This window comes from Tamandua tetradactyla, chromosome 7 (assembly GCF_023851605.1).
Source record: "Tamandua tetradactyla isolate mTamTet1 chromosome 7, mTamTet1.pri, whole genome shotgun sequence".
Taxonomy (NCBI): Eukaryota; Metazoa; Chordata; class Mammalia; order Pilosa; family Myrmecophagidae; genus Tamandua; species Tamandua tetradactyla.
The window spans coordinates 113,620,012-113,632,995 of record NC_135333.1 but is presented as its reverse complement, the minus strand read 5'-3'; the positions used below and the strand labels follow the sequence as shown (position 1 = coordinate 113,632,995).

Sequence of the window (12,984 nt, the reverse complement as noted above, 5' to 3'; positions counted from 1 at the left end):
CTGTGCTGGGCCCCTACACAATGTGATTTCATCCACACAAACTTAATGTTTCTCAGACTCCATCCTGCAAATGAAGAAACCAGACCTAGACACAGAGCAGGTCAGGCAGGGCCCCACACCCACGTCAGTGGTACAGCTGGGGGTGAACCTCTGTGCATCTCTAGTGCTCATTTCACCAAGCCGCAGTTGCCTCCCAGATAGCATCCCTGTGCATAGTCATAAACTGATGGACTATGAAAATTAGATTGCCCAACACCCAAACCTTAGGGAAGCATCGTGGGGGCAGGTGGTGGGGGGTGGGTGAGGTGGAGGCTCATGCCTGAGTCATTTATTGGAATTCTTTAAGGGGAAATACATGAAGATGATTTAAACTTTCAAAAAGCTTTTAGCATGGCTATTATTTTTAAATGGAGTCACTTTTGAGTTAGGAGAACTGTCATAGCTGATACATTGCTTCAAAGACAGAAAATAGCACATAGCAAGAAAAGGACATGATTTAGAGGTGAGAGCACAGGTGAAACTAGAAGGTGGGGGTGATGGCGGTAGTGGGGGTGGGGTGGGGCGGGGAAGGGAAGTGTCTGAGTCTGAAAAGAGAGAGCCTCTTGCCAGGAGAAAGATCAAGCCGAGGTCTCCCCGCCCCTAAGGGGGCCCTTCCACCTTCCTAATGGAATGCTGAGCAGGAGAGAGCTCTAGGAGAGTTCCAGAACCTGTGATTGTCCCAGCCAGCCCCCTACACTGTGACATCACACAACTCAAAGCGGGCCCTGTCAGAGTACAGACCCAAGGCCTGAGTACCAGCGCCACCCCTCTATCCCTCCACACACATCGCATCTGCCGTCCCCACTGACCTCTCACCTCTGCCTCCGACACCTCCCTTCCCATCCCACTGCACTCATCAGCCCAGCTGGGCTTTGGTGATCCTCCCTACCTCACCCTCACCCTCCCTCCATCTCTGGGCCTCTTCTCCTTCCCATCCCACCCTACAAGCCTTGTCCCCAGGAAACCTTCTAGGGTCCCAGTCCTAGACAGACTCAGGCAACATATGTTGAATAATGTCCATGATGCAGAATGGTAAGGAAAATGGAATAACTCTCTAAGCTACCTTGAGTAAATCACCTCCCCTCTCTGGGCCTCAGTGTGCTCACAAAAGGAAATGTCTGGCTGCTAAGGTCCCTTACCAATCTAAAGTCCTATTATTCTTTAGACGAGGTGAGAGAGAACTAGATGAGAGGGGCCTGTGGAGACAAAAGACCCAGAGGCAACTGGAGACAGAAGGCAGGTGCTGGGGAAAATAAAGGGTCTGCCTGGCTAGAGGGAAATAGGGAACTTGATGCAGGCAGCTGTGCCGTGTATATGGGTGCCCTCTGCATATTCATTCTGCAAAGCTTGTTGACATATGTAGCTGTGAGTGGTGCAGTATAATTGCCTCCAGGTACAGGCACACCTCCAGGCATCCGTGTGGAAATAGGTGTGTGTTTGTGCGTGTGACTGTGATGGTTTCTATATTTGAATTTCATTAGATGTGTGAATTTTTATACATCTGTGTATGTGTGCTGAAGGGTGGGATTTTGTGGGCGTGCCTGAATGTGAGTGGGGTGTGCATGAGCAGGTGGACCCATGTGTGCTGGTGGGGTGAGAATCACAGGTGTAGAACTGGGGAGGAGTGATGGGCAGATGCCACTGGGTGCTGAACTGGGGAGGTACCCTCTGGCTAGGGGGCCCTGGCTCTAACCCTTGGGCTTGTATCCCTCTTCCTCCTGCCCAAAGTCACGCTAGCTCCAGATGGGGCAGGAGGGAACTCAGCTAGCCTTAGACACCAGAGTCGACCTTTCTTTCGAGGTGCCCAAAACACTTGCCAAGAACTCCAATAAATGAAAGGTTAATTACATTCATATGACTGTTACTAGTTTCAAGCACTTTGCATATAGTAATATATTTAATTCTCAGCTCTATGATAGGTACTATTTTTTATTTTAGATAAACCGTTGCACAGAGATGTTAAGAAGGAAAAGTAAAAGGGATAAGGGACTCTTCACTATTTAGATCAGGGGGAGGAGGAACTGAGGACCAAAAACAAGTGAAAAGCTTGGCCAAAGTAACAGCAATATTGGGCACAGAAGCCAGGCTTTTCCTTTCTTGCTGCTCTGGTTTGCATATTGCCTCTCAGAAATCTCAGCAGGAAGGACACATTTGGACTCATCGAGAAATTTCCAAGGGCTTATGTAGGATAAGACTTGTTATTGATGAAAGAACAGGGCTCAGGACATCCAAAGAAAGAACAAATCAGAACTGGAGAGCCTCAACCCACTCACATCTACTACACGGTGGGCCTTGGAGACGGATGGAGGAAACAGTCACTGCCCTCTGGGGCTCAGGCAGAGACACAAACACAGCAAAGTTAGCATCAGACATGTTTATGTGCTATGAGGCAGGTGGTAGGTTTGGGGACCCTACAAAGGACTGGTCCTGTGGTCCCCTTCTGCTGAGAAGCCATGTCTGAGCTGATGAGAACCCTCCTCCTTCAGAAGCCATCCCAACTCACAAAGCTTGTAAGTGGACTGTGAATGATTCTCCAAAAATGCACCAGTCATTTTCTCTCCCACCCCAGGATGGAATGTGGCCACAGCCAGGGAAGCCTCTGGGAGAATTCTCCCTAACCACAAACATTGCTGGTGGCTCACATGGCTTTAACCCGGTAAGAGACTCAAACTTGACCCCAAAGCACTTGGGATCTCCCAGACTGACAACAGGCAAGGTCACGCTTGGGATTTGGAAAGGGATATGGACAACCAGTCCTCAGTGGCATGTGCTGCAGAACACACAACAGAAATTCTGCTTAGGGTGAGATGTCTGTCTGAACTTCCTAGCAAGTTCCTTCATTGACAGGATTAACCTAGTAGGAGCTGGGAAAACCTGGCCTTGAAAATCTTAGCATTTCATTACCTCCTAGAAAAATGCAGGGAACAGCTTGCCCCTCTTGGAGAGGGGCAGCTTTGCCTTCAGGCAGCATTATGCACTAGGAGTGTTGGTGAGAAGGCTTATACAGTCATGTCGTTCCATCCTGACCAAATGGGGCTGTTGCACGAGCTCAGTGGGGCCCTATTCTCTAGCCCTCAGGTGGGTGGCAGCCTGCCAGCCAAGAGTTGGGCCCATTCTTCTTGAATGAGATTGTTCTGTTTATCCAGGAAGAGGGCACCTTTTGGGTGCCTGTTCTGTGGGCAGGGATCCAGGAGAATACAGCAGACACCTGGCACTAGAGTACCTTAAAAGGTAAAGCCAGGGCCTTTGGCCAATGACGCACCTTAGCCCCACCCAGAGACATAGAAAGCAGGAACCATTGTTTCCAAGATGCAGTGATGGTGTAATCTTCTGTGTAATAGAAAAGAATGTGACCTCCTTGAATGTCACTCTGCTCTCTGATCTGTGTGGCAAGGAAAGAGCCAAGAAACCCAGCCCTTCTTGCTACCCTACCACCCAGACCAGCTGTCTTCTCCTCCGTGACTCACCACCACCCCATACCACCATCAAAGTCTGGTTGCCCTGAGAAAATGCGAACCATACTTCACCTTTGTATGGAAGTAGAGGCAGAGTTCTGAATCCAAAGCCCATGCTTTCTTCCCCCACGGCTATCCTTTCCCAACCACCAGCAGATGACTTGTTAAACTAGAACCCAGGCCTGGGCCACCAGCTGTGCTCATATCCCCTCACCCTGGCTGTAAAGACCATCCTCCCCAGAGCTCAGTTTCCTCCAGTGCCCCTGCCAGGACAGTAGGAGAGAGCCTCTCCCTTCTCCCCAGCCCACTCTATTCTCTTTCTGCTCTGTGTCCATGTTTGTGATCTGATTTCCCACCTAGAACATCATCTCCAGATGCCTGATCCCAGGAGGCCATTCAATACGTATCTGAGAGGGAGTGAAATTCTCAGTTCCGGGACCAAGAAATGCTGATTGTAGGACCCCAGCCCAGGGAATAATCAGACCCTCCAACAGGAATTAATTCCCTTCTCTCTTTCCCCAGAGGTCCTCTGACCACCAACACCACCACCCCCCATCCCCCAGCATCCAGTCCTAAGGATCCTGATACTATAATATCAAATCACTATAAACTTAAGTCACATATCACGGGGGGAGGGTTGCTTCCCTCCAGTTCCCTTCCTACCCACCCCCCCAAGTTTTTTGCTCTGGGAAGGCCCTAAGAATACCCCACAGTAGCTCAGACCACTGAAGGACATTTTATTGCAAAAGAAAGAATCCCAGGAAAAAGGGAGTGGGGGCAGTTCAGACGGGCAGGTTGCTGGGTCCAGGTAAGGCACAGGCCGTGCCTTCCGAAGGGCACCAGCGACCAGGCTCTCTCCACACTGGAGACACCATTCCGCAAGCCATGATCCGAGACCTTAAGCTCCGGGTGAGGGGACAAGAGGGAGAGGCGAAGTGAGGACCAGCTACATGAGGGAGATGGGAGAGGCGGAGAGAGGGTGGCCGAGACAGAGGGCCATGTCTTTGGGGCAGAAACTGGGGGTCCTCGACTTCTCCGTTGCGGGGCAGGAACGGTTCAACAGCCGCTGAGGCTGCAGCAGCTCAGGGCCCCGACACAGCAGGGGAAGCCGCAGTGCGTGCAGCCGCCGCCAGGGGCGCTGGTGTCCAGGGCACCGGAGCCCGCGCCAGGCGGGAGCAGGCCGGCGGAGTCCGAAGTGGAGCGGGATGCACCGCCCAGAGCTAGCGGAGAGTGGCTGTCGGAGAGGGGACAGCCCCTGCCCCGCCCAGTCCCTGAAGACAAATGTACAGACTCCTCCCACCAGGGGCCAGATAAACAAACACCCCCCGCCGCCCCACCCACACCGGGAGACAAGGCGCAAATTCCACAAAGGAATAGATTCGATGACCCTATTGCTCTAGAAACAGACTCAAGAATTCCCCCTTTCTGGAAGTAGGTACACAGAGTCACCCCTGAAAAGCAGTCTCTCCCACAAGGGCAGACCCACAAACCTCCCCCAAAGAATAGACCGCAGGAGCCCCTAACCCCAACACATGTAGACAAAGAGTTACCCCTAAGAGAAGATACAGCCCCCCATAAAGGAGGCAGTCACAGATACACACACACACACACACAGGCCCCTTCCCCTTCTCTAAGAAAGTGGAGAATGCACGCAAAGGAGGGGGGGAGGAGCTCTGACCCATAACCCAGGTGAGACCTGTTATTTACTTACTGGTGTTCCCTGACGGGAATCCCAGACCAAGCCTGCAAGACGGAAAAGAAGGAAGCAGATAAGCCACCTGCTAGCTGTAATATTCTCCATTCAAGACAAAATATTTCTGACCCCCTCCAGACAGGCATAATCTTTCCATTCTGCCTGCTCGTTGGTTTTCTGGGAGCCATCCAGCCCTTTGAGTCAATAACTCTTTCCAGGACCTATAAACTCAATCCCTGTTGCCTTAAATTCAGGTAACTCGTCCTTGTTGTTGACTTTTTGGAGGAACTAGAAGGGAAAAAAACTATGCTTTCTTTGGCCTAATCTCATCTTGGAAGGAGAGTCCTGATGGAGGAATTTTAAGCCTTTAAAAGAGACCCGTGAAGGACAGCTCAGTTATCTGAAGAATTTTTATCAAGTCTCACCCAGTCATTTTTCACCCATATCCTCAAAGTTGTCATTTGCCCTCTCTAGGACTTAGTTTCCCCGTCTGTAAAATGAAGATAAACAGTGCCCGCCTCACAGGGTTTTTGTGGGGTTTAAAGACAGAAATAAACGCAGCATTCCCGTTGCGTGGTGGGTCCCAGTTCCCTCGCCCTGCCTGGGCCTGGTATTCCCAGCTCCTGCTGGCAGGCCTGGGTTCTCAACTGCTGTCTACAATTACAAGCCAGTCCCACGTGTCTGTAAAACTGCCTTGCCCAGGCCTGAAAGAGAGGCACAGGATTGAGGAGGAACATCACACTGGGGGCCTTGTTCCCACTAGCCCTGAAGCTGTCTTGAGGGACAAACTGACTCCTGCTTTCTGATACTGAGGACAAATGCCTCCCTGGGTCAACCCACCCTAGGTGTCAAGAGTGCACATCAGCAGGGACATTTTTTTTTTTACCAAGGACTACATAACTGGCTCCCAGAGAACAAGTTCCTGGAGATGTAGGTCATCTCTCTCCATCCCTCCCAGGCTGACATGGACCAAGATGGTGGCCTAAACGTGGGACAGAAATCCTAGAATGAGCTGAGACTCAGCATCAAGAGATTGAGAAAACCTCCTCGACCAAAAGGGGGAAGAGAGAAATGAGACAAAATAAAGTGTCAATGGCTGAGAGATTCCAAACAGAGTCAAGAGGTTATCCTGGAGGTTATTCTTACACATTAAGTATATATCAACTTGTTATTCAAGATATAATGGAGAGGCTGGAGGGAAGTGCCTGAAAATGTAGAGCTGTGTTCCAGTAGCCATGTTTCTTGATGATGATTGAATAATGATACAGCTTTCACAATATGACTGTGTGATTGTGAAAACCTTGTGTCTGATGCTCCTTTTATCTACCTTGTCAACAGACGAGTAGAACATATGCAATAAAAATAAATAATAGGGGGAACAAATGTTAAAATAAATTTAGTTTGAAATGCTAGTGATCAATGAAAGGGAGGGGTAAGGGGTGTGGTATGTATAGATTTTTTCTCTGTTTTCATTTTATTTCTTTTTCTGAATAGATGCAAATGTTCCAAGAAATGATCATCATGATGAATATGCAACTATGTGGTGATATTGTGAATTACTGATTATATATGTAGAACGGAATGATCAAAATAGGAATGTTTGCATTTTCTTTGTGTGTTTTTGGTATTTAAAAAAATAATTAAAAAAAAAAAAGATGGTGGCCTAACTGAGTCACTGCCTTCTCGCCCCAGGGCCCATCTGAAGCACTGCCCAGCCCTCACCGGCTCTCCTCGCCCTCCAGCAGGCGCCTGTAGGTGGCGATCTCAATGTCCAGGCCCAGCTTGACGATCATCAGCTCCTGGTACTCGCGCAGCTGCCGCACCATGTCCTGCTTGGCCTGGTGCAGGGCGGCCTCCAGCCGGGCCAGCTTGCCCTTGGCACTGTCTGGGGCAGGCTCAGCCTGTAGAGCAGCTGGGTCCTTCGGTCTCTCTAGTTTGTAGGGCTGGGGGTGAAGGAAAAACCAAAGACAGAAGCATATCCTCAACCTCTAGCCCTCCACCCTCCAGGTCCCAGACATTTCTTGGAGGCCCAGACATTTCTTGGAGCCAATGAAGAGGGACTGGAGATTGTCCACAGTTGGAAGGAGTGAGTGTGTCCGTTGGGACCCATGTTTGCATGTCTGTACTGCAGAATGAAATCAAACCACCCACCCCTCTGCTCTCAGGGTGGAGATATGGGGCCAGCCAGCTGGAATGGTGGAGAGAGAAACGTCGCCAGCTAGTACGGTGCCCCTACAGATAGAAGCCAGGATCCGGGAAGTATTGTATGCTCCTTGTCACATAATACTGGGGTTATTGTTTCTTAAGGATAAGGTCAAAGTCATATTAACAGGAAGAATATCCTCTCCCCATGGGAAAACAGTTTGTAGTCTTTAGAGAAAAGGCACTGCTTGCCTTGGTGAGGTGTGCTTGCTGCTTAGGAAACCTCGGGGAAATTAGAGCAGTTGTGGCTGGTGAGAGGCTGACCAGAACACAGTCACCCACCCACCCTGCCATCCCTGAAATCAAATAACTCAACCCTCTTCCGAGTCATCAGTTCTGGGCTAGGGAGGACCCCATAAATGTCCTCTGAGCCTGAGACTCTTGCATCTGCAGGAAGCAGGAAAAGACTAAGGCGCTTCCCCTCCTGGTGGGGAGGGGTTGGCCTAAGCCAGGGGTCTTGAAGGAGAGGGCTGTTGGGGAAAGAGAGGGGAGGTTGAGAGGGAAAGGGTTTGGGAGAAAGACAGCATCCGTGGGTAAAAAAATGATCATGGAGGAAAAAAAGAAAAACGATCATGGTGATGAATATACTACTATGCGATGATGTTGTGAGCCATTGATTGTACACCATACACGGAACGTTTGTATGTTAAGAATGTTCATGCTTTATGTTGTTTTGGTTTGATAATACAAAATAAATTAAAGAAAAAAGAAAGCATCCGTGGGGAAACCTCTCCTTCCCAAGGCTAGTCCTGTGAGACCAAAACTCAGATGCCTACAGGGCCCCAGCTGGAAGCACAGATAGGTGCAGGCCAAGTGTTAGACATTTATCAATAGTCTTCAGCTCCACAGGGAATATGCTCTCTCCCTTTTTCCTGAAATCATCAAGACCTCTTTCATTGGCTCAGTCTTCCATTTTTCTACTTTAGATAGAGACATAGTGTTCAGGGCCTTTTCTCTTCTACAAGAATAGCAGTTAGCCAGGGTGACGATAAATGGCAAAGGACCCTCTGCCTTGGTGTTGAAGGACACAGTTGGGAGTGGTGGGGAGTATTTATCCGGGTGAAGAAGATAGAGACCTGTCTTCTCTAGCCAAAATGTTACCATGTGGGATCATAACTTATATTGCCAGATCTTCAGATTTTTCAAGGAGAACCCAGAAAACTGGATTTCTTGGTGAAATCTTGCAATTTCTGAAGATGGGGGCAAATTCAGAGCTATGTTGGGCAAACAAAAAAATCTAAAATCTGGTGATACAAGTTACGATCCCACATGGTAACATTTTGGCTGGAGAAGACAGGTCTCTATCTTCTTCACCTGGATAAAACAAAAATGTATGTTTACATATGTGGTAGTCAGATTCAGTTGTCAACTTGGCCAGGTGAAGGCACCTAGTTCTGTTGCTGTGGACATGAGCCAATGGTACGTGAACCTCATCTGTTGCTCATTGTATCTGCAGTAGGCTAGGAGGCGTGCCTGCTGCAATGAATGACGTTTGACTTCATTGGCTGGTGCTTAAATGAGAGAGCCCAACGTAGCACAGCCCATGCAGCTCAGCATACCTCATCTCAGCACTTGCAGCTCAGCCCAGGCCTTTGGAGATGCAGAAAGAAATCACCCTGGGGAAAGTTGTTGGAACCCAAAGGCCTGGAGAGAAGGCCAGCAGAGACCATCCTGTGCCTTCCCATGTAAGAAAGAACCTCAGATGGAAGTTAGCTGCCTTTTCTCTGAAGAACTAACAAAATAAATCCCCTTTTATTAAAAGCCAATCCATCTCTGGTGTGTTGCATTCCAGCAGCTAGCAAACTAGAACATATAAAAAGAGAATGATATACAAACAAGCATGTACATTCGTACATATTTACCTGCACATTGATTACTTGCAGACGTGAAATACATAAAGTCCTAAGCAAATATACGCATGATATACACAGATAGCCACACTCCTCTATCCATCTATTCCAAAGGATTGTAGGGGGTCTAGTTGGGAAATAAATAATGGACACCGTCCCACCATCACCCTGTGCCATGCCCACCCGCCCACCTGGGCCCCGGCACCATCCACCTCCACACTCAGCCTCTGGATGGCCAGGTTCAGCCTGTTCAGCTCCTCCTTGCTGTGCCCCAGATTCTGCACCTGTTTCCATATGGTCGCCCCGATCTCTTCACACTGTTGAGGAGGGGCAGCAGAGGAGAGTTGGGGGATTAGGAAGGTGAAGCGAGCAGCCAAAGGCACTCGATTGAAGCCCAGCAAAACGTTTCCAGCGGTCACCCATCCATCTGCCATTTAACGTGTCTAGGCGTTAGTTCCCCCATCTGTCAAATGGGGATGACGTGGGTCATTGGGAGAATGAAACGAGATCAGGCCTCTCAGAAGCTTGGCTGGCACAGCAGCAGGCACTCCACCGGGCCTGGAGATGCTGAGAGCAGCATGAGCTCCGGCACAAAGGACAACAAGCTTGAGCCTTTAGACTGGTGCCACATCGGATTCATCCCAGGAATGGGGACAGTTGAGCTCTAAGAATTGATTATTGTAATTGACCACATGTGATCATCTAAGTAACGACAAGAAACATTTAATAACATTCAACACTGATTTCTAATTTTAAAAAGACTTTTTAAAAAATCTAGGAATACAAAGAAATTCCTTAACTTGATACGTGCCATCAACCAGGAATCAGTGACATGGTGGCACAAAATTGTAAAAGTAAATAATGCCACTGAATGGTACACTTAAAAATGGTTAAACTGTGTGTGATTGTGAAAACCTTGTGTCTGATGCTCCTTTTATCCAGATGAGTAAAAAAATAAGGATAAGAAATAAATGCAAGGGCCACTGTGTAAACTCATAAAGGGTGGGACTGCTGCTTTCTCCAGCCCCAAGGAGAAAACTCATTCTGTAGATGGCTCTCAGACTTTGAAACCTAGTGGAGTATGCCCTGCAGGTTTTCGGAATTGCTTAGGTCTGGTGACCCCTGGGTTCCTTTCAGTTTTTCCCTATGGAAATGGAAAAGTTTATCCTTTGACTGTTCCTCTTTGTATATTGGCAGCTGAGTTTCCTAGGTCAAAAGCCAGCGGAGAATTTTGTCTTAGGTCAAACCACGCTTGTAACTGATTTTGATGAGATTTTATACTGTTTTCACTTTGTATTGTATTTGCATTGTTATTGAACTGGTTTAAGGCTTTTGTGATATTGTGATGGAATAAATGTATTTTGTATATGGAAAAAATTAAAAATAAAAATAAATAAATACATACATAATGGGGGAGGGTATAAGGGGTAAAAAAATTGAGTAGATTGAAATACTAGTGGTCATTGAGAGAGAGGAATTAGGGATATGGGATGTATGAGTTTTTCCTTTTTTCTTTTTATTTCTTTTTCTGGAGTGATGCAGATGTTCTAAAAATGATCATGGTGATGAATATACAACTATGTGATGATATTGTGAGCCACTGATTGTATACTTTGGATGAACTGTATGTGTGTGAAGCTATTGCAACAAAACTATTTTTTAATGGTGAATATGGCAAATATTATGCTATAAATGTGTTATCACAATTTAAAAGCAAGAAAAGAAGGAAACAAAAAACAGTGACAGGGGTCCAATTCCAGCTCCCCAGTCCCCAAACTAAGGCCACTGCAGAAAGTGCTGTTAACAAGAAACAAAATCTGTGAAACTTCTCCCTTCTTTCACCTTGCCTACACACGACAATGCACAAAAAGCCTAAGAAGTCACTAATGCGTGCACAGCACGCGCTGCTTTTCAAAGTCTTTTACCTCCAGCGTCTTGCTGGGGCCTCACGATTACCTGTGAGGTCGGTCAGGTAGACATTACTGTCTCTGAACTCTTTTCTTGAGCAAGCTGGTGCTCATTCTATCTGTCACGTGCAAGGAAGTAAGGCGCAGAGGTGACTGAGAGCCAGACTTGGCCACCCATCAACTCACCTCCTGCAGGGACCTTAAAAAAGTGAGTGGCCCTGCCAGTCAACAACCGAGCCAGGCCGCATCTTAATCTCCTGCTCTTTGATCTACACCCTGTGGGGCAGATAAAGCCACACTCCCCCTCATCCCAGCCCAGGGCAAATTTCTTTCCAGGGCAGATGAAATGTGGGGTTACAAATATGTACAGACTACAAAACATCCTCTCCTACTAATCTCTGCCCTATTCCCACTGCCCTACTCTTTCCCGCTCCTATTCCTGAAAAATACAGACACTGCAGACAAGCTTGGGCCTGGCCCAGTCTGGCAGATCTGGGTGGAGTTCAAGACCCTCATCCTGTGTGATCCGATGAGCCATGTGTGCATGAGTCTTACCATGATAAAGGAGATGCGGTCTCCTCCAAGCCTCACTTGAGCATCGAGACCAGGCTCCTGTCCAAGGAGCTCCCAGAATCTTCACCTCTGAGGACTGAGCCTGTTCTTCCTGAGGGCTTTGTGACTTCACCTTGTGACAATCACAGAGTTCTGACCAGAAGGCTGCAAAGGCAGGGCGTGGCAGGGGGGTCCATGAGCACAGAGGGCAAATGGAATTCCCTGGGCTGGAGTGGGCCTTGCAGGAAAGTAGGACAAGGAGAAGATATTTGAGGAATTTGGGTTTATGGAGTAGGAAGTTGGGAGCCACAGAAGGTTCTTGAGTAAGCCAGTAGCCTGATGAGAAGTGTGATTTAGGAAGACGTGTCTGGTAGCAGTGCAGAAGATGAACAAGAGGGTGAAATACTGGGGCTGGGGAATGCCAGTTCCAAAATTTGGTAGGAAATCTAGATTAAAGTCATGATTCTAAGCTGGAGAAGCAACTAAAGGACTAGAGAGCACAACCTACTGTCCACATTTCCTTTTTGTTTTATAAATGTCTCATGCATGCAAGAGTATATGTAAAATACATTTAGTGATTTAAATAGCAATAATAAAACAAATCATTGTGTACCCACCAATATCTTAAAAGTACCCCAATGGAACCTTCCTTATCCTAATCACAGCACCCTTCATGCCAGAACTTGTCCAGTTCCAAAGTAGCCACTATCCTGAGTTTTCTGTGCTAATCTTTCCATTTTCTTTAAAACTTTATCATATCTGTAGATATCCCTAAAAAATTATTTGGTTTTTCCTACCTTTAAGATTTATGTAAATAGAGTTACACTATATGCTTCCATGACTTGTTTTTTCCTTCTCAATATTCCATTTGTGAGATTCATCCATTTTGGTGCATTAGCTTTGTTTACTTTTCAGAGCAGTATAGTATTCCAGTGCATAACTATTTATCCATTCTCCTATGCATAATGTTTTCTTATATTTTGTTTTTGTTTCAACAAGTAATGCTGTTATGAACATTTTCATACCTATCTGCTGATATATTTTGGCTGCAGGTTTTTTTAGGTGATTGTCTTTTTTTAAACCACAACTCAAAATAAGAAATATATTTTATATCATTAATCAGTACCTACATACATGTTGACACACATAAACTGTAGTAGGTTTCATGAAAAATTACCCCTACCATATGCAATGCACTCTGGTCTTCTCTCCAATCACCTTAATACATTCTTTTACTTTCAGCTTATGTCCTTATGTTTTAGGTTCATTTCTTATAACAAGCATAT

At 47.1% G+C, this 12,984-nt stretch overlaps 1 protein-coding gene across 3 annotated transcripts; it reads right to left on the bottom strand.

Annotated features, from left to right (window-relative positions):
- Positions 1–4,211: 4,211 nt before the first annotated feature.
- Positions 4,212–11,820, bottom strand: LOC143642407 (keratin, type II microfibrillar, component 5-like). Of its 3 annotated transcripts, none has more exons than XM_077110762.1 (5): positions 11,702–11,820; positions 9,431–9,556; positions 6,910–7,130; positions 5,206–5,237; positions 4,212–4,714 (listed from the first exon to the last, which is right to left on the bottom strand). In XM_077110762.1, the coding sequence occupies exons 1-5, from the start codon at positions 11,702–11,704 to the stop codon at positions 4,551–4,553; spliced, it is 546 nt and encodes a 181-aa protein (XP_076966877.1). In that variant the 5' UTR covers positions 11,705–11,820; the 3' UTR covers positions 4,212–4,550. The 3 variants fall into 3 exon arrangements, with proteins under 3 accessions (XP_076966877.1, XP_076966879.1, XP_076966878.1); XM_077110764.1 differs by having other exon boundaries at positions 4,212–4,397; XM_077110763.1 differs by having other exon boundaries at positions 9,452–9,556.
- Between the last annotated feature and the right edge of the window lie 1,164 nt (positions 11,821–12,984).

What these genes read in the sequence shown, in the direction of transcription:
- LOC143642407 (XM_077110762.1), bottom strand. An exon ending in CTGGAGGGCGAGGAGAGCCG is followed by an intron (nt 5,238 to 6,909) that starts GTGAGGGCTGGG and finishes TCCGTCTTGCAG; the next exon opens with GCTTGGTCTGGGATTCCCGT. An exon ending in ATTCCCGTCAGGGAACACCA is followed by an intron (nt 4,715 to 5,205) that starts GTAAGTAAATAA and finishes ACTCTCCGCTAG; the next exon opens with CTCTGGGCGGTGCATCCCGC.